The following is a 22,107-nucleotide window of genomic DNA, read 5'->3' as shown; positions in this document are numbered from 1 at the left end:
TTATACATGTGTATTGAAAAAAAAAATTATGCTCTGATTCAGCTATCCCCTTATAAGAGGATTAAGGTATTTGTTCATGTTTGTTTGTTTGTTTTTTCCATTACATGACTGGCTACAACAAAATTCATAACACAGTATCAAACAAAGTGGATTACATTATAGCAATATTTGTTACAAAAAGCAAACTTGAATACAGAAAGTATGACTTACTCTGACAAACTTATTACTCATTTTCAAATGTACTCCAATCCAGAAAGTTAAGTGTATTAGTTATGAATGCAATTTATACCCAAACAAAAGATGGATTTTGTGACTTACCTCACATGATTGCCATTTATTGGGTATAGTCGGTCTTTGACGATCAATACAAACAACCTTTCTCATTTCTTCTATTGTTGGGTCATTAGGCACCATATCATAATATGGCAACTGGTAATCTTCACAACCTCCACCTGTTAAAATGAATCAGACCATAGCACTATTTCAGACAAATTCAGGATCAAGCACCACAAATCAAAGGTAAGCTTTAACTAAATAATATGAAGAAAAGAATCTATCTTATTTATATACCCATAGGCCTAGGGTCCTGTCCTTACTCAAAGATTATATGGAATTTGTGAAAAGAAAGAAAACCTGCAGTGGTGGTACAAATGAGTTGAAAGGGTTAATGTAAGCTATTTAAACATCACTGGTTTGTAACCTTACCTGTGTTACACCGTATGGCTATTTCCCAGAATACAAGCCCAAGAGCATATATGTCTGCTCGCTTGAAAGCATCAAAGTAGCTCATATTTATGGACTCGTCTAGAGCCTAAGCAAGGAAAAGAAATTAATTACTATAACATCAGAAATCAGAAAGACACTTGTTCATACATATATACATCAATAGGCCTTGGTGTAAGCCTTGGCTATTCCAATACCCTTTTAGGGGGGAATTGGACTTTTGGTTATGTATCTTTGTATGTATTTTTTGTGAACATAATATGGTTATTTATATACTGATAGGCTCCTTCCCACTTATAAGGAAAGTAGCCAACCAAGGCAAGCACATATGCCCACTCCTCCCACTCCCACCCTGCACCCCATTTCCCTTTTATCTTAGCTTCTTGTGGATGAAGGGTCATCCCTGCCCACAGCCCTGGTCAGAAGCAATGCAGCAAGATACAACACCAAATGTGCTGTGGCACATAGCATGACAAAGTACAAACATCATAAGCTTAAAAAAAAATTTAATTGGCCTTTCCACAATAAATAGTCACTTTGCTATCAACCAATCATTCAATCAATCAACTGTCCCAGTTCTCTCTTGTGGTAAGCCTGTGGCCCTAAGGAAATTATTTGTGGTTACCAGTTCAGTCTTTAAATCACTCTAGAAGACTGAGCATTGGATAGTGTAGTGCAAGGTACTGTCTTCTATGTAGTGGCTGCATCTGAAGCAATTCAAGTTTGTCACCAGGCCAATGCTGTGTTAGTAATATTTTTACATGGAGTGGTGACATTAATGTAGTCATGCCAATGCAATTCCTGCTCATTTTGGAGTGAAACAAATAAAGAAATACAGATACAAAATGTTGTTGTTCCCTAGACTGTCTGTCTGAGCAGTCCCATCTCCACAAGGAATGCCACGGCTGAAATGGGGTTTTCCCACAAATCCTTTATGGAGTGTATGTTGTATTGTGGAGTGTATGTTGTGGCCTTGAAAGTAATAAAAAGATGTTTTGGAAAGAAATTAAGAGAGGAAGAGGAGGCGAATCAAGTAGGGAAGAAAAGGTAAAAGGTACAGATGGAGAGTTGATAATGGAAGAGATGGCAGTGAGGGGAAGATGGGCAGAATATTTTAGGGAGTTGCTGAATGTGAAGGAGGATAGGGAAGGAAAGATAGCTGCAGTGGGAAATGCGAAGAAAATGAGAGTGATGAGTGAGGAGAATGGAGGAGAAATAAGGAAGGATGAGGTGAAGGCAGTTGTAAAGATGATGAAAGCAGGTAAGGCACCTGGTCTGGATGGATGTCATGCAGAATGTCTGAAAAAGGGAGGTTCAGTGATGGTGGACTGGTTGGTGAGGTTATTTAATGTTTGCTGGAGAGAGGGTAGAGTACCGGAGGACTGGAGTAGTGCCTGTATAGTTCCTCTTTACAAGGGAAAAGGGGACAAGTGTGAATGTAGTAATTTCAGAGGGATTAGCCTGTTGAGTGTAGTAGGGAAGGCGTATGGGAGGATCTTAATTGAGAGGATTAGGAGAGGAACAGAAGGAGTAATTGGTGAGGAACAGTGTGGTTTTAGGATGGGTAGAGGTTGTGTAGATCAGATCTTTGTGGTAAGACAGATATGTGAGAAAGCTATAGGAAAGGGGAAGGATGTTTTTTGGGCTTTTATGGATCTGGAAAAGGCTTATGATAGGGTAGACAGAAAGGCACTGTGGGAGGTTATGCAGATTTATGGGATAGGAGGAAAGCTTTTGGGAGCTGTCAAGAGTTTTTATGAGAGTAGTAGAGCATGTGTTAGGATTAGAAATGGAGAGAGTGAGTGGTTTGAAGTAAAGGTGGGACTTCGTCAAGGATGCGTTATGTCGCCCTGGCTTTTCAACTTATACATGGATGGGGTGGTGCGAGAGGTGAATGCTAGGGTAGTGAGTCAGGGATTGGAGATGGTTAAAGAAAATGGAGAAAAGTGGGAGGTGAGCCAGCTGTTGTTTGCGGATGACACTGCGCTTGTGGCAGGGTCAGAGGAGGGATTGAGGAAGCTGGTGGCAGAGTTTGGGAGAGTATGTGATAGAAGAAAGCTAAAGATAAATGTGGGTAAAAGTAAGGTGATGAGATGTACAAGGGGCGAAAGTGGCAGTAGACTGGAAGTGAACATTAAGGGAGAGCGACTGGAGGAAGTGGATAGTTTTAGATACTTGGGTGCAAGTGTAGGAGGAAAAGGTGGAGTGAAGGTGGAGGTAGAATGTAGATTGAGAGAAGCGAGTAAATGCCTTGGTGGTTTAAAGAGTGTAATGAGGAATAGACATTTGGGAATGGATGCGAAGAGGAGACTGTATGAAGGAGTGATTGTGCCAACAGCACTGTATGGGGCAGAAACGTGGAACATAAGAGAAGAAGAGAGAAGGAGTTTGAATGTGTTTGAGATGAGGTGTCTGAGAAGTATGGTGGGGGTTACTAGGCTAGATAGAGTGAGAAATGAGGAGGTGAGGAGGAGAACAGGGGTGACAAAGGATTTGGGAGATAGGGTTGATGAAAGAATATTAGGATGGTTTGGACACACGGAAAGAATGAGTGAAGAAAGACTAGTAAAAGAGGTATGGAAGGCAGATGTGGAGGGAGTGAACATGAGGGGACGTCCTAGGATGAGGTGGATGGATGGGGTGAAGGGGGCTTTGGGGAAGAGGGGAATGTCTGTTGAGGAAGGAAGGGAGGGGACGGAAGACAGAGGTGAGTGGAGAATGGTTGTATATGGATGATGTTGTGACTGCATGAGGAGGAATGGGCGGGGGGGTGGGGGTGGGGGTGGGGTAGTATGTGTGAGTAATTTTTGACGCAGCCCGAAGGGATTTCTCCCCGTCCTCGCCTTATATGCAAAGGGGGACGGAGAGGGGGGGTCGCCGATTAAATGAAGCGGCCTTGCTGTGGATGTGCTGTGTCTTGCGACACTGCTTCTGACCCAGGGCGGTGGGCAGGGTGCAGCGATGACCCGTCATCCAGGAGGTGCTCAGATGAGAGGAAGGGTGGGAGGGGTGTGGAGTGTATTTAGGGATGAAATGGGTGGGAGTGTTTTTATGCCTTTCCCTTTTTGGCTACCTCCCTTGGAAGGGGGAAAAGGCCTTGGTATATGTATGTATGTATGTATGTTGTGTTGTTTGTGTGCATGATTGTGTATAGTGCAGTCTTCCATGACATGTTGAATAGTATGGGTTGAAGTATTATATCCTGGGCATTTGTCCACAATGCAGTCATCCAGTCTCTTCTGGGTACAAAATGTTATCTGACACACTTTGCAAAACAAAGTGGGGAGTAAAAACCAAAAAATTTTCTTTGTATGACATGTAAAGTGTTCATATTGACATCTGTGCCCAGAACCTCAGCCTGCGAGAGGGTCAAAGGGCTACACAACTCCCTGAGACTTTTGAAAGAATAGTTCATTTTTTTATGAAACTTCCTCAACAATAAGAAAACTCAAAATGATTCATGTACATACCTCTGGTGCCATGTATCTTTTAGTTCCAACCCTATTGTTTGGTGCTATGTCTACACTGTCAGTGGAGGCATCATAACGAACTGCAAGACCCAGGTCAGCAATGGCACAAGTTCTATTTGATTTCACAAGAATGTTTCTACTCTTGAGGTCTCGGTGTGCCACAGCTGGTTTCCCTGCAGTACAGCATGAAAAATCTGGTTAATAAACTGTAATTTACAAAGAAAATAACTGAATGGGAAAAACAAAAAACTATGATATGGTTTAATATCACAAACTCCCCCCCAATAAGAGGGCCAGGACGGTGCACTCCACTGAGGACTTTGTAGCATGGAACAACATCATCCCATATTGTCTCCTCAAATTTCAGTTGTATAAGTCAGATTTATCAAAACTTCACAAATCCTAAAATAGGATGACATGTAAAGCATCCACAGCAAGGCTGCTTCACTTTATCAGCAATCCCACCTCTGTCCCCTCGTATGGAAAATAGAGAAGACGGGGAGAAATCCCTTTGGGCTGTGTCTAAGTATCATTCATGCAGAGCCATTCTCCACTCACCCCATCTCCTGCCTTCTCACTTCCTTGTTCAACAGTCATTCCCCTCTTACTCAAAAGTTCCTTTCACCCCATCCATCCATCTCATCCTCTAAGTTCACTACATCCACCTCTGCCTTCCACACCTCTTATGCTCCTTCTACACTCATTCTTTCCATGCATCCAAACCATCCCAATACTATTTCATCAGCCCTATCTGCCATCTCCTTTTCCACCCCAACTCTCCTCCTCACCTCCTCGTTTCTCATTCTATCCAACCTTGTAACCTATACCACACTTTTGTGACATTTGATCTCAGAGTAATAGACATTTGGAACAAGTAAGATGAGAAAGTGGTGGGTGCAAAAACAATACACGAGTTTAAAAACAGTCTAGATAAAATGAGATATGAAGACGGGACACCACGAGCATAGCTCCCCTTCCCGTAAAATACAACTAGGTAAATGCATTCAGATTGTTCCTCTCTTAAAATAAGCATCCACCCTATACAGTGTTGTTAACACAAATATCCCTTCATATGATCTCCTCTTTGCATCCATTCCCCGATACTAGTTTCTCATGACACTTTTTTAATCTCCCAAGGCATTTACTGGCTTCTCTAAACCTACAATTTACCTCCACCTCCATTTCTCCCTTTCCACATGCGATCCCTAATACCTAAAGTTATCCAATTCCTTTAGCCTCTCTCCTAGACTTACATAAAAATCGCTGCCATTCTTTCTCCTCATACATATCATATCCTTACTTTTACCCATACTTACCTTCAACTTTCTCCTATCGCATACCTTCCCAAACTCCATCACTAATTGCTTCAATCCCCCCTCAGACCCTGTCACAAGCACAATGCTGTGAGCAAACAACAACTGGTTCACCTCCCAGTTTACTCAATTTTTTTTTTAATCATCTCCTGTCTCCTGCCCATTAACCTCCTGTTTACCTCCCACACCACCCCAACCATGTACACATAGAACACCCATGGCAACATGATACAGCCATGATGCAGCCCCAACTTTATTTCAAAGTACTTGCTCCCTCCATTTTCAATTTTAAACATGATACTACTCTCGTAGTAACACAATATACAAATTGCAAGGTCACAACTACCTTCCGTCCCCATGATGTCCATATGGAGATGGGCCAATCCGTTGGAAATAGAGAGAGCCATATGAATCATTCCAGCAGTGTCCACAGTGTAGCGCATCAAGTAGTCAAAAAGCGATCCATTCTCATGATAGTCAGTCACCAACCACAGTTGAGTCCAAGTTCCATTATCTCAAAAAGAAAAAAGAAAAATTGATGATTCATTCATCTTCATATTGCAAACTCCCCCTATAAGGAAGATAGGATGGTGCCCCTTACTAAGTACTTTGTTGCATGGAATTTAATGAAGCATGTCAGCGAGCATCTTCAAAGCCATCCTTGTTACAAAAGCATTGTCCATATATCTAAAATCCACTATCCTTAATCAAGTGTACACCAAAGACTAATAATAAACAAAAAATTCTTACCTTTATTGTCTGCAGCAATAAAGCCAAGAATGTTGTCATGTCTCAACATAACCGTTTGGTAAATCTCCACTTCCCTAAACCATGACCTTTCATCCCTGAAAAACAATACAAATTTTATCATTAGAATAGTACACAAATCATTAAAACCTTTTTGCCACCAAGATCCCCAACCTATCACTACTGTAAAAACAAACATACATACATATACCAAAAGCTTTTTCCCCCTTTCACAGGGGGGGTGGGGGTAGCCAAAAAGAAAAAGGCATAAAAACCATTCCCACCCATTCCATCCCTAATACACTCCACTCCCCTCCACCCTCCCTCTTATCTTGGTACCTCCTGGATGACGGGTCATCCCTGCATCTTGTCCACTGTCCTGGGTCAGAGGCAGTGTTGCAAGACACAGCACATCCACAGCATGGCCACTTCATAAAAGACAGTACAAAACCAGGAAAATATAACAAAAGAAAAAATTAAAAGGTGTATAGATGAACTCAAAGTTAATAAAACACCAGGGCCTGACGGTTGGCATCCAAGAATCTTAAAGGAAATGAAAAATGAGATTGTTGTTCCATTAGAATTTATTTTCAAGAAATCCATCATATCCGGAGATGTCCCAACAGAATGGAAGCTAGCTAACGTTACTCCCATATTCAAAAAAGGTGACAAAAAGAAGCCTAATAACTATAGGCCTATAAGTTTGACTTCAATCGTACGAAAAATAATGGAAACTATCATCAGAGATGCTATCGAACATCATTTAGAAAGTAACCGTTTGATAAATGATAGCCAGCATGGTTTCAGATGGAAATGTTCTTGCGTGACTAACTTACTCGAATTCTACAACACAGTTATCTCGAATCATGACAAAAGAAACAATATAGATTTAATATATCTAGACTTTGCAAAAGCTTTTGATACCATCCCACATGAAAGACTACTTACTAAATTAGCTTTACACGGAATAAGTGGTAGCCTATTAGGTTGGACTAGTAATTGGTTGAATGGTCGAAAACAGAGAGTTGTTTTAAATGGAAAAACTTCTAGATGGAAAAATGTTAAAAGTGGAGTTCCTCAGGGTTCCGTTCTTGGGCCACTTCTATTCATAGTATATATAAATGATATAGACCATGGACTAAAATCTACCGTTTCCAAATTTGCTGATGATACAAAACTGTGTGGAATGGCAAATGATCACTCAAACCAATTAGATATTCAAGAAGATTTAGATAAATTACAGCAATGGTCTGAAAAGTGGCTAATGAAATTTAACACAAGTAAATGCAAGGTAATGCACATAGGTAAAAATAACAGTAAGTACGATTACAAGTTATTTGGAAATTCGTTAACAAAAGTGGATACTGAAAAAGATCTCGATGTAATTATCAGTAACGACCTCAAATCATCCAAGCAGTGTATTTCAGGCTGAGAAAGCAAATAAGATTCTAGGACTGATTGCGCGATCTTTTGATTTCAAAAGTCCATCACTCATTAACAAGCTATATATATCGTTAGTTTGTCCACATTTGGAATATACTGTTTCCGTATGGTCACCGAATCTCATCAAAGACATTGACAGACTGGAAAAAGTACAACGGCGAGCCACAAAACTCATTCCAAATATCAAAAATAAATCATACGAAAATCGACTAAAAGATATGAATCTGTTTTCCCTAAAAAAGCGTAGACTCAGAGGTGACTTGATACAGGTCTTTAAGATTCAAAAGGGAATTTACTTCAAAAGTGACAAAATTTTCACATTGAATGAGAATCAGACAAGAAACAAAGGTCTGAAACTGTCAGGAAATAGATTCAATTTGGAAGTAGGTAGAAACAACTTTGCCTACCATGTAGTTAATGAATGGAATAAACTTCCTGCACAGGTAGTGCAATGTAGTTCAGTTCGAAGCTTTAAGAATCATTTAGATAAACACCTAAGCAAGATGTTGTAATGATTATAATGTTTAATATTATTTGTTTCTGTTTTGTTATCATTTGTCTGATTTTCATTTATTATTAGTTATATGTCAATTTATTATTATTTACTATTTACCTGTTTGTCTATTTTATTATTTAACTATACCTATGCATTTATTTTATTTGTTATTTCGCATCCAACCTAGATATGGACCAAAAGGTCTCCTGTCGGCATGCTCTGTCTTTGTAATCTTTGTTTTTTCACCTTTCATAAAATTGTAATAACATACTAAAACATGAAAATTTTCCCATTTTCTACCCCATTCCTAGCATACTCTCCCTTTGAAGAATTCCAATATTTGCCCTCAGGTCACCATCTAGCTTTAAGAAAATACCAGCACAGAATAGGCCTGGCAACAGACACAAACTGACTCAGATGCAACCATCACACAGAAACCACAGACAACCTCAACTTCACTGCCCCATCCTTGCCATACCCAAACAAAAACAGTGTATCATCCTTGAGCATCTTGTAAGTTAATCTAGTGGCTGCAACAGGTTTCCAGGGAGCCATGGGTTTCCTACAAGAGAACCTGGGACAATAGACTGATTGACTGTTATTTAAACTGATGAAAAGACTGACCACAGAATGAATGAATGAATGGGGAAAAAAAAAAAAAAAAAAAAAAATATATATATATATATATATATATATATATATATATATATATATATATTTATATATATATATTTATATATATATATATATATATATATATTCATATATATATATATAAATAAAAAGACAGACAGAAAGAGAGAGGGAGAGAGAGAGATAATAGCATCCATCACAGAAATGAAGATAAAATGATCCTATAGTACAGGAAAAATAGCTACAAACCAGTGACTGTCTTCAACAGATACAAACAATATATGAGGCTGTGATGCATGAGGGGGAGTGGGTGGGGGATGGGGAGTGAGGAAGTATGTATGAGGGAAGATTTGACGCAGCCCGAAGGGATTTCTCCCTGTCTTCTCCTTTCCTGCATGAGGGGACGGAGAGGGGGGGTCGCCAAATTTATGAAGCAGCCTTGCTGTGGATGTGCTGTGTCTTGTGACACTGCTTCTGACCCAGGGCAGAGGACAGGATGCAGGGATGACCCGTCATCCAGGAGGTGCCAAGATGAGAGGGAGGGAGGAGGGTGGAGGGGAGTGGAATTTATGGGAAATGAAATGGGTGGGAGTAATTTCTATGCCTTTTTCTTTTAGGCTACCCCCCGCGTAAGGGGAAAAAAGCCTTTGGTATATGTATGTATCTTCAACCACTGAAGATACTGGCCCAGCATATGGTTAACTACTATGGCTCAATCTGGAGCACTAATACAGAGACTTGAAGTAAAAATTCTTCTAAACTATCTCTCTTGATTGAGTAGTGGTCAAGTTACTACAAGCACTGGTAACATGCTAGCTGGTGGTTCGAGTCCTCGGGCGTACCACGTATCAATTTCTGCATATGCCTCCACAGTTCTTCCGGTGTTGATGGTTTAGAATTAAAGTGCATTGTGGTTGATAAAAATGTATCTCTAGTCACTGGGACCCATTCAGTGTTGTACATATATATATATATATATATATATATATACACTCATGCCTCAATTTAACGGATTAAAAGGGGGGAACACCAGTACGATATACCCGATTGTCCGAAGTTTCCGATACTACTGTATTTCAACGATTACGTTACAAAAAAATGAGGAATGAATACAGTACGGTACTTTTACTTAAGCATACTATCCAATCTGTTAGTGTAAATACCAGGGATCTGGCCCAAAATTTTCACCCCAAGAGTACCAAGTCCAAAATTTTCATCAACCGAATACTTCAGCGAATATTGGGTAAGTTGTTCCTTTTGTTTACGAATATCAGACACAGTTTGTTTCTTTACTCCATATTCATCACACACCTGCTTCACCGACACTCCACTTTCCAACTTTTTAATCAACTCAAGCTTCTGTGATACTGTTAAATTGACTCTTTTCTACAGGATGTACAGGTGCCACGGTTAAAAAAACTGTTGAATTATTTCACAAACAACACACAAAACAGGGCCAAAAAGGTAAAAAAAAACACAGACCAAACAGCTCCACGTGTTCCGGCACAGTTGTAAACAAAGCGACCATAGGTCATCTGGCAGTCAACTGCGGAAACATCGGACCGCGTCCAGTCGCTCTGGACGATCCAGAAGCTACAGATTTTGTCCGTTGCATCCGAATTCCGTTAAAGTGAGGTCCATTATATCGAGGTATGAGTGTGTATATATATATATATATATATATATATATATATATATATATACCAATGGCTTTTTCTCCCTTACAAGGGAGGTAGCTAAAAATAGAGGCACAAAATCTACTTCCAACCTTTTAATCGCCACATACTCCACTCCCATTTATCCCCCTCCCCTTTTATCGTGGCTCCTCCTGGATGATGAGTCATTCCTGCATCTTGCCCACTGCCCTGGGTCAGAAGCAATGTAACAAGATACAACACATCAACAGCAAGGCTGCTTCATTTAATAGGAGACCCCCCTCTCCATCCCCTCATGCAGAAAAAGAGAAGATGGGGAGAAATCCCTTCAACTGCTTCAAACTATCATTCACACATCCACCACCATCCACTCTCTTCCATACATCACAGCATCATCCATACACAACCATTCTCCACTCAGCCCTATCTTTTGTCTTCTCCCTTTCTTCCTCAACAGACATTCCCCTCTTTCCCAATGCCCATTTTCCCGATCCATCCATCTCATCCTTGGTCACCCCCTCATGTTCACTCCTTCCACCTCTGCCTTGCACACCTCTTTTACTAATCTTTCTTAATACAGAAGCAATATTTACATAAAAAAATCACAATTATTAACATACCTGGATGAAAATATTTTGACAGCAACAAATTCTCCTCTCCATCGACCTTTCCACACTTCACCAAATCTTCCCTTTCCTACAATATCCACAAGATGAATTTGTCTTGCAATACTTCTCTGAACCAGCAGTGGCAAACCTGTTGAAAATAAAGAATTCTTGTTGTCAGTATATATAAAAAAAAAAGTATTTTACTTTAACCATTCAATACACATTATATACATATACAAATGGTTTTTCTCCCTTACAAGAGAGGTGATTGTTAATGTGGGGCATTGTATTATGAGATGCTTTATGTCCTTTGTGTGAGATTTGCATCTGAGTAGGTAGTCTTAATGCTGTATGGCATCCTGAGCACATGTGTGCCAGTAATTCTTGTTGGATGTGGAAGTTTTTTTTATTTTATTTATTGGGGATTTTATGTCTGGGGGTTGCTGTTGGAATACTAAGTTTGGCAGTCTGCCTTCAAGGGGTTATTCAAAGGTCTGAACACAACATACACCTGTAGTTCATACCATCTTCAGACATTATTGAGACAATGACTCATATAAATGTCATGAAATTTCTGACCAAAGGGCCGTTTCCTTCTATAAAAGGTAATTGGCTGACGTAAAGCATACCCCACCCGATACCCATCCAAAACCTATGCATCACCCTTTCTAAGCACTATCTGAATGAAGAATCATTCCTATACCCAGCCACATTACTCTCGTCCAAGAGGATGCAATTAGATACAGCACTCCCACAGTGATATACTGGCATACAGTGCAAAAATCCCATACTCAAAAGATCAATTAGCCTTGATAATGGTACCCAATGGTCAATCAATGAATCTACTGCCTTTAATCTCTTGTGCAAAAGACCCGTGGCCTCCAGGACACTGGCAGCAGCCTCCAGCTGGGTCCATAAATTACTTAGAAAAGGGGGATCACATGAAGAATCGTCACCCTAGTCTTCGACAGGGTGACAATTCTTCATGTGGGCTATCCTGGGTTTACGATTCTTCGTTTGTATAAGTTGATGACGATAATCATAACCTTCATTCAACCTAACCTAATTTAACCTAATGTAACAAACCTAATCTAACCTAACTTGACCTAATGCAACGTAACTTAACCTAAGCTAAGCTAAGCTAACCTAATCTTTATTCCACTGTTGATATTCGGCAAATGGGGTGACAGTTCTTCAGGTGGGATCTCATGGGGTGACAATTCTTCATGTGTATGGCTACCTCCCTTGTTAGGGGGAAAAAGCCTTGGTATATATATATGTATATGTATGGGTGTTCTGGGATGACAATTCATGTGCCCCAAAAAGAAATACTGGTACCCAATGCCCACCATACCTGAGCCAGAGCCACTGGAGGTGAGTTCAATGATGCCTCTTATTGGAGTGTGAGGTCCCATGAGAGGCACCTCTGGCCGGTCGAAAACTGACTCAATGTCAGGAAATGAGCTGGTGTATCTTCCACTCCGGTCCTGATTCTGTTAATATATAAAAGAAAACATGACCTATTAGCTTTAATTCAATTATTGCTTCAAGTTTTAACAAGTGTATAACCTACAGCCCCAAAGTGGCTAGCAATGGTCCTTGGAATCTCCTACTGATCTTTCTGGAAAGAAACTTTGGACTATTTTCTGTGTTGCATCAGTGTGAGACTGTTTCTACATAACTGGCTGAAGGTGGCAGACTGAGGACGGTAGTTGCCAGTTTGTCACCTCTTCATATATGAAAAAAAAAAAGTATAAAATACAACTGAAGCTGATTGAGAGAGCTTGGACTCAGTCCAGTGATGGAGTGTCAGCCCCTCAGGGCTGCTCCTACTGACAGAGGTGGGGAGTTGAAAATAGGCAGCTTTGCTGTCCCTTTTGCAGGATCACCACATGCAGTCCAGTTAGGTATGATAAATTGTAGAATGGAAGACAGAACCCTACATGTGTTGTTCCTTTCCTGTAACTATAATTCTATAAACACATACACACACACACTGAAAGATGGAATGAAGGTACAGGGAGAGAAGGAGAGAGTGGAAGGGAGGGAGAGAGTGGAAGGGAGGGAGAGAGAGGAAGAGAGGGAGATAAAGATAAGAAAGAGAAAGAAGAGGAAAAGGGGAAGATGGGTTGGAGAGAGAGGAGAGAAAGGTGGGAAATGAAGGAGCGGAGGGAAAGGAAGGAGAGAATGGGAGGTAAGGGGGGGGAGGGAGGGAGAGAGAGAGAGCGAGAGAGACAGAGGGGGAGGGGGGAGAGAGTGAGAAAGGGGAGAGGAGAGAGAGTGAGAAAGGGGAGAGGAGAGAGAGGAGAGATAAAGAGAGGAGAGAGAGAGAGAGCTGATCAACAATCACCAAAGTTGTATTGAGAAAGGAATGGAAAAAGCAATTCTACTTAAGTAATAAGCTTGACATGTAGCAGTTCTGTAACTGATTAACCATAGTACCTTTAGGTCCTTTTGGTATTAGAAAGCAACTTGAGAGAGTAATAATACTAACAATAACAATAATACTACTACTATAAAAAAAAAAAAGCATCAGCAATTGGTTAATCATACTGCAACCAAAACTAAAAACTGCCCACCTGACGATGATGCCATAAGCAGATGACAGCAAAGAGTACCACAGACAGGAGGAGCACGAAGGCTGCCAGTACTGCAACCATCAAGAGCCATGGCTGCCACGGGCTAAATACGGATGGCTCTAAATCCAAAAGCCAGAGAATTAGAATACTTTCTTAATAGCATTACAAAGTCCTTAAGTTAAAAAGTAATCTTTTCATCTGTTAAATCTGAAGCAATTTATAAAACATGATATCAACTCTGGATTTAATTGAACATTTAGTCTTATGTCTGTATCATATATTCTTAAAAAAAGAAAGAAAATAAAAATAAAAACAAAATAAATAAATAATAACGTCATCAACTTCCGATCTTAAACTTTTAAATAAACATATCTTACACTAAGCATATATAATACATCTGCAAACATTATATATATACATTCTGAAAGTATGAAAATCAAAGTGAATCAGGTGTCATGCAAACCAGTGACATACATACATACATACCCACATACAAACAGACAGAAAAATACAAAAGGGGAACATCCATGCACAATGCACAAAAGGTACTACGGTGTAAGTGAAAGGAACTACAAATAAGAGAAAGTACTGCAGGGAGTAAACATTAAATCTTCTTGTTACTCAAAGCATCAAGGCTTCTGTCTATTACAAGAGTAATATAAAATTGTCAATTCAAATGTTCAAATAAATTGATACACTTACAAAGACCTTAATGCCCTTTACAAGGGGAGTAGCAGAGTCAAAGCATATTCCTCCCCCAACTTTCCGCAGATGGAAAATATGGAAAGGGGGAGGGAGGGGGTCCCTTGGTCCCTTGATATGCCTTAGTAAGCTACCTTTTACAACATGTTGAGGAATACGGTGGTGATATTATTGTTCCCCACCAATGAGTACTAAGGAAAAATGTAGAAGTGGAGTCATAGGGAAGGGAAAGCAGAAATTTAAGGAAAGTAGCAGAAAGGAGGGACAGTAGAAGTTCAAAGTGATCAACATTCCTCTTGTGGAGATTAATCTCCAACTCTAAGAGAATGTTACATGACCCTGGTTTACAGGGGTATTGCTTAAGTCCCCTAAGTTTTGAATGCATAAAACATATACAGGGTTAAATTGATATCAACCACATACACACTGTACATATAAAAATAATAATAATAATGATAACAATTGTTTTCTTGAGTCTCGCTGACTGACAACCCGAAGACCTATGGTTGTCAGCAATGGTTCTCAGGCCTTTCCATAGATCTCTCCAGGAAGAAACACTCTACTACTGTTTGTGTTGTTCCAGTAAGGGTCTGTTTCAGTGTTGGATGAGGAAGAGGAGGAAGAGGAGGAAGAATGGGTGGCGCAGGGGATCATTTGCTGCTGTCAGCTCTCTTTGCATGAAAGAATGTTGCAAACATCACACATGAGGTATAATATACTCATTTGTGAAAGAAGTGGAAATTTTGACAAATTAGTACACAACATGAGAGCAACAAGATGCCATGTAGGGGTGGCAAAAGATAAGGTGTTTGAAGGATATCAAGAAATATACATTTCTGTAGATTTACATCAATTTGTGGAAAAGGTTAATTAAGGAATTGTCCAATCAAAATCATAAATTGAGAGCAAAGTTGAACTAATGGAGATAGACTAAAACCCATGAATATAGTTTTATTCCTGTACAGTGTACTACAATTAGGTAAACATACATACACACACAGTTTACATTAATAAAGATGGACTAAGATCAACAAATTAAAGAGAAACTATTATTTAAAGGAGAAAGAACTAGACATAACTTGCCTTGCTGAAACCAAACTCTCTGGAAATTTGATGTTCAGATGGGTGAAGGAACATGTAGCACAGGGAATGGGACAATAGAAAAATGGAGAGAGAGAGAGAGAGAGAGAGAGAGAGAGAGAGAGAGAGAGAGAGAGAGAGAGAGAGAGAGAGAGAGAGAGAGAAGGGGGGGGAAGGTGGAAGAGACATTGCAATAGCATACATCCCTCCAAAAACAAGGGTATGGAATAAAGCAGAATATAAAGAATACAAAATACAGCTGAGCAACTCGAAATAATCACAGAAAAAATGAAAAGTAATACAGATTTGTGACACATTATGGAGAGGTGAAATGGGAAGAATGGGAAACAGGTGGAAACAAGGAATCATGGGGAGGTAAATAAATCTCTGAATGCAGCAATAACATAACGACTTCATGGATGAAGGAACCAAAGTACGGATGCATAAGTATATCCGCAAAACGAAATTTCATCTTCAAAGAACCAAGATGAGAGAAATAATCACCAGGGCCCAATATCTAAAGGTGATTATGCTGTCTTTTAATTTATGTTGCAAGTTGAATAACAGAACTAAGAGAAGGAAAACCTAAACAAGGATGATATAATTATGGAAATACTATCTCACTGACCTAATAAAATACTTTAAAACCAATATGTTGAAGAGCATTCGGTGAAACTACGAAACCAAGGGGAAATTGGAAATATTTTTAAAAATCTAAATGCACAAGTGGTAAAAAAATTAAAAGGAAACCTAAACTACCCCAGATTAGAATATATGGAAGAGGTTGGTCCCCACACAAAATGGGTATAAGGAAAATCAAAATACAAGCAACAGCAACCAAATGTTCCTGAGTCTTACGGAGAATATAAATGGAAAAAAATAAAAAAACTAGATCTCCCCTCAATTGATGAAAGAAGAGAGAATGACTGCTGTGTTTAGATCAGTGAAATACTTAGATAAAATTTACAAAGAAGTTCTCTTGGTTTGAGATGGGAGAGCAAATTATAAGAAAATGGAAAAAAACTGAAAAAAAGACAATGTGCCAACAGAATGCCACAAAACACAGATTTCTGTAAATATGGGTCAACTTTTTGGCAAAGAAAAACTGTGCCACATAAATAACTAAAACAAAGTGAACAATACAATTTGGTCTTGGACCTTAGCCCAGAGTCACTTTTCATGGTCAGCCTCTCTGTCACTCCCACTATCCAATGAAGTCCTTCATAATTTGTTACAACACAGCATCAAGAGTGTCAATGCAACTGTTTGCCAAGTTCATCATATTTTCTTGTGACCTCAGAACAACCTTGACCTTGACCATCTTCACAGAGCAGGCAGAGGTTCCAAGCCAGTTTAACCAATCACACCAGAGGCAAGACCCTATGGATATAGCTCTAATAATGTATACTACCATTTGGTAATATAATGCTGTGTTGAAAATGTACGAGGCATGAAGGAATTTGTTCAAGACAATGATTTTTTTTTTGTATGAGAAGTACAGCTTGTGTGTGGGTAAGGAATGGAAAAAAGAGAAAGAGAGAACACAAAGAGAGAAAGAGAAGATGAGGGCTAAGCCAGGATTAAGTAATGTCACCATGGTTGTTCATCATATATGCTGAACATAGTAAGGATGGGGTGGTGAGGGTGGTAAACTTGAAGGTGCTTGGCAGTGTTATGGTATTTTTGAGTGAGACTGGAGGGAAGTGGAAGGTGAGCCAGTTGTTTGTCAAAGACATTGCATTTACAGTTGGGCTGGAGGACAGACTGTAGAAATTATTGGTAGAATTTGAGAGGTTGGGAGGTGAAAGTTGAAAATAAAGGTGGGAAAAGTTTGATTATGAAATGTATAAGAGGTGATGGCTGTGGTGGGTTGGAGGAGAAAATCTTATAAGTATTTAAGGTCACACATATCAGGGAACTAAAGAGAGGTGGTGGGGGTGAATTACTGAGCATGACAAGTGTCAAGAGAGACAGGTATCTGGGGATGAACACAAAGAAAGAAGCAATTGTGTTCAATTGTGTGGTGCAGAGATTTGGAATTTTAAAGGAGGAGGAAAGAGCCTAAGTATGTTTGGGATTAGGTATTTTAGAAGTAGGGTAGAGGTTAACAGGATGAATTGACAAATGCGAGGTGGTGAGGGGAGAGAGCTAGCAGATAGGATTGATCAGTTGGGTTTGGTCATATGGAAAGAGAGAAGAAAGACAAACAAAACGAGAGTGCATAGCGGAGTTGGACGGAGAACCTTGGTGTGGATGAGCAGTTTTAACGCTTTACCTCTAACAAGAGCTGTGTGGCAAGGGACTGGAATAACCCTTCATCCACAAGGTGCAAAGATGGGATGATCAGCAAATGGGTTTTTGGATTGGTGTGGGAAGAGTGTGTACTTTGATTTGGCCATCCCCTTTATAAAGGAGTAAAGGCCTTCCAACATATGTGTGTAAGTAAATAACAACACACACACAAAATAGCTAATTTTGGGCACATACATTTCAAATAAAATAGAAATACTTTGGCAACTGTATTTTCCTTGTCCTTTGTCCTGAAATACCTGCAACACAAAAATCACAAAAGTAACTTAAATAAAACAACAACATTCCCAAAGCTTTTCCCTCAGAAAAGGCAGCTGTTGATCCTTATACATACAGCTAGTTTATTCTGGCTTGAACCACACGTATAAGCAAAATAATCAACCTATTACAGTGAAGATGTAGACTTTGTAGAAAGTGTTGCCCATTCCTGATGCAGTCCATCCTGAGAGCTCATGTCCCTACAGGCTCACAGTTGAAGATGATTTGTATGTAAACTGAGAAGCCTTGTTCACTAAATAATATAAATACCAATTACAGGGACACCTATACAGTTGTATGTGTGAGTAACAAAAAAAACGTTCAATGTCATCTTATCTATACAACAAGATTTATTTCCTTAGAAAAACATTTAGTAACAGCTAAATTGACTTATTCTTGTATAAATCCTAGAAATAAAATCTAACTTTGGCTGATGGCAGTGTGGACAAAATTAATTAAGATCATGGAACTAATAATTATAAAAAGGAAATAAACCTAGTTCACATTTTATGAGGCATTAACACATCTTGTATAATTTGTGTAACTTTGCAGGTTTGCATATATAAGAATACAAGATTGGGTAACATAACATCCAAGAATTTTTCTACACTGTGAGAGGAAAAGATCTGTATCTGGAGTGCCTGTGATGGAAAGGAAAATGCAGAAGTTGAGACACTAGTATGTGTGAGTGTGGGGGGGGGGTATGAGAGAGAACTAAGGAGGAAGAGAAATGTGCACAGTAATATACTGACTAACATATTGCACATGTCTATACCAAGAATCCCTTATTTACAAAGCTCCAATATACGAAGATTTGAAGGTACAAAAAGGAAAAAGTGAGGAAAATTTTCTCTATATAAAAGATATACGTTTCAATGATATGAAGAGAAGTATGATTTTTTTTTTTTAAAAACCTGTACAGAACCATGTTTGTGTACAAGCAACCACAGCACCAGTATTGCTCCAATATACAAATGATCAGTATATGGTGTTCAAAAGGTACATATCCCTTTTGTATATTGGGGATTTCCTGTACTAGTTTCAACAATTTGAATGGATGACAAACTCCATCAAAAGGGTGACGGCAATATCCAAGCTCAAACATTTTTCTTTGGAAATATTCCTGTTTTTTCAACATCACAGGATGTAAACAACTCTTTTGACTGTGTGCACATCTTTTGTATTAAAAGGATTGAGAATATCGAGAATATCACAACTGATTTTTCCTTTTAGTTCTCTTCAACGGCCTGTAACTACCACTTAATTTTTTTTATAAGTAATCCCTAAGCCTAACAGCTCTCTTCCTGCAAACTCAACACGTGATTTTTGTCCGATGAAGGCAGATAAATGATTTAGTTTTGAAGTTTGTAGATGCTCACCTGTGTGCTGTCAAGTCTTATGTATGTGTATGTGTGTATTTACCTAATTGTAATATATGGGGCTGGAGCTGGGCTTATGGGGTCCTCTCTATCTCCATATATCAAACAACCTTATATTCATTAATGCTGTCCACTTAAATAACTTCTTTCAATCTATTCCACAAATTGTATCTTGTGTGTGGAAAACTATACATCTTCAGTTTCTGTCATGTCTTCATGATTTCTTCATCCAATATAAGTAGATCCGTATTTTTTCTTCCCCAATGCTACCCTTCTACAAAAACTATCATACTGCCTCTACCTCTTCGTTCTATTATTGTGGGCAATAACAGATTTTTCTAATATTTCTTTACATGATTTCTCAGCCAGGTTTGGGATCATCTCAGTTGCCACCCTTTGAACTCTCTCAATTTTTCTTATATATTTTTGTGTGATGACCACAACACTATTGCATGGTTAAACCTATGACATATCAGATTTTCCAATATCTATTATTTTCTAATCATATTCTTATCCATATAATGAAATGCTACTTTTATGCTCATTAACATTTTATACACGTCTTGCATTATTCTGTGTATTTGCCTGGTTGTATCTTATGGGAAAGGGAGCTATGCTCATGGTGTCCCGTCTTTATATCTCGCAGTGTCTAATTTGCTCTTAACCACCACTCTGTGTGATTTTTTTTTAGGTCTCTTCTATATCTTTTTTTTTCTTCTTTTTTTTTTGTCCTCTTGTGTTTCTCTGGTTCCAGTTTAGTAAATCCTCTCTATCACGGACTTCCATGATTCTGTAGATAGTCAGTAGGTCGCCTCTCTTTGTTCCTTAGTTGGTAATTTCAATTTAGCCAGTCTCTCCTCATATGACAGGTTTGAAAGTGCTGGGGCCATTTTTGTGGTTGCTCTCTGGATTCTTTCAATTTCCCTTATATTCTTTTTGGTACTGGGTGACCATAGTGTCACATACTCTAATCTAGGCCTTGTTAGTGTGACTAATATCTTTTCAACCATTTCTTTGTCTAAGTAGGTAAAACACATTTTTATTGATCTTAGCAAGATGTAGGATCCTCCAACAATATTATTTTGTTTATCTGGGGAATTCATATGAGATAGACACTCCCAGGTCTTGTTAAAATCCCACTTTCTTCACTTCCTTTGTTACACTGTATATTGTCCTGATATTCTTTTTTTTATTTTTTCCGAACTCCATTATGTTATATTTCTTAATGTTGAAGTCTATTACCCACTTCTGACTCCATTTCCAAACCTTGTATTTTGCCTAGTTGTATTATACAGGAAGAGAGCTATGCTCGTAGTGACCCTGTCTTTGTATCTTTTAGCATCAAGTTTGTTCTTAAATTCTTGTGTGCGCGTGTGTTTTCAGTGATAAGTCATTTATATGACTCCCAGGTCCTTTTCCTCCTTCACTTTTGGGACTGGTTCATCTCCCATTGTATAGTTCCATGATGGTCCCTACTGGCTTTGGGCCATTTCCAAGATTTGGCATTTCTTTGTAGTGAATTTCATCTTCAACTTCCGATTTTTTTTTTTTTTTTTTTTTTTTTTAAATCTAGGTGCTCCTATGGCAATTTAAAAATCCCATTAGTTTTTACTCGTTCCATGATCTATGTATCATCAACAAACAAGATGTTTATCAAGGACATTAATGGAGTCAGCACCCCCATTTGTCTCCAATCCAACATCTCATCCTTCATTATTGTTCTCATGCACCTACCCTTCAATTAATCCTTCCTTCAAGTATGTTTCCTATCCTCCATGTCTTTCCAACTTCCATAATCTTTTGTAGCCTTTACCAGGTCCAGATAAACACAATCTATCCAACCTTCTCTTTCATGTAGCATATCAACTGCTCTTGAATTAAAACTTAACAGGTTTGTTGCACAGGACTTTTCCTTTCTGATTTTGAATTAGTTGTCTACAAAACTCCCTTTTCCTCCAAGTATTTCATCCACCTATCATAATTTTTTTCACACCTTCTGGCTATTGTGCTAGTTAGGGGACAATGATCCATAATTTAAAAGTTCCTCTATATTTCCTCTCCAGTAGATTAGTGCCACATTCACACTTTTCCAATATTGAGGTACCTTTCCCTCTTCCACTGAATACATAATAATTTGGTGTATTTTGTCTACCAATTGTTCTCTGCTCTCTTTTTACATTATTCTAATTTTATACTACTCAATACATCTCTGCTTACTCCCTTCTATTCTTTTAAGTCTTCTTTCTTGTTGAATACCAAATAGAAGCTTTTATAAATTACTTTAACTTGTTTTTAGCTTCTTCATATATATTCTTTCACCTTTCAGTTCAGATGTTGTGTTCCAATTCACCATTTACACAACTGTAGAACTTGGTTTTGTCTTTATATCCATCAATAACACCCTTTTCAAAGTTCATTTTTCTTCCCTTCTAATTCTTCAGCATTCACATCTCATAATGTTGCATTTGTCTTTTGTCTTCTTTCCCCCCACTTCTATAACTTGTCTTTCTCTTGTTTTGCTACCACATCGGTCCTTTTTTTTCCTCTCTCCCACTCACTTTTAGTACATGTGTACAATTGTGTGTCTGTGCGTATATTTCCCTAGTTGCAGTATATGGGATATGAGAAATGTTCATGGGGTCCTGTATCTTTTCCTCCAGAAGTCAAACCTTGCCTTGAATTCTTTTATAATGTTAACTTGGGTTATATAT

The 22,107-nt window shown here is 38.8% G+C and overlaps 1 protein-coding gene across 5 annotated transcripts in view; it reads right to left on the bottom strand.

Annotated features, from left to right (window-relative positions):
• babo (TGF-beta receptor type-1 babo) overlaps positions 1-22,107 on the bottom strand; it is a 133,393-nt gene that overhangs the window by 6,072 nt on the left and 105,214 nt on the right. For 3 of the 5 annotated variants that reach the window (XM_076197665.1, XM_076197669.1, XM_076197668.1), the window contains exons 4-11: positions 13,668-13,786; positions 12,443-12,581; positions 11,101-11,236; positions 6,257-6,351; positions 5,850-6,020; positions 4,194-4,366; positions 706-811; positions 319-452 (exon numbers count right to left, since the gene is read on the bottom strand). In XM_076197665.1, the coding sequence (XP_076053780.1) occupies positions 319-452; positions 706-811; positions 4,194-4,366; positions 5,850-6,020; positions 6,257-6,351; positions 11,101-11,236; positions 12,443-12,581; positions 13,668-13,786 (1,073 nt within the window). The remainder of the gene's footprint in view (positions 1-318; positions 453-705; positions 812-4,193; positions 4,367-5,849; positions 6,021-6,256; positions 6,352-11,100; positions 11,237-12,442; positions 12,582-13,667; positions 13,787-22,107) is intronic. The other 2 variants (XM_076197666.1, XM_076197670.1) reach the window with 1 other exon arrangement.

Source organism: Oratosquilla oratoria, chromosome 14, assembly GCF_046742065.1.
Source record: "Oratosquilla oratoria isolate Oo_2021 chromosome 14, ASM4674206v1, whole genome shotgun sequence".
NCBI lineage: Eukaryota > Metazoa > Arthropoda > Malacostraca > Stomatopoda > Squillidae > Oratosquilla > Oratosquilla oratoria.
This window is presented reverse-complemented; position numbering and strand designations above follow the sequence as displayed.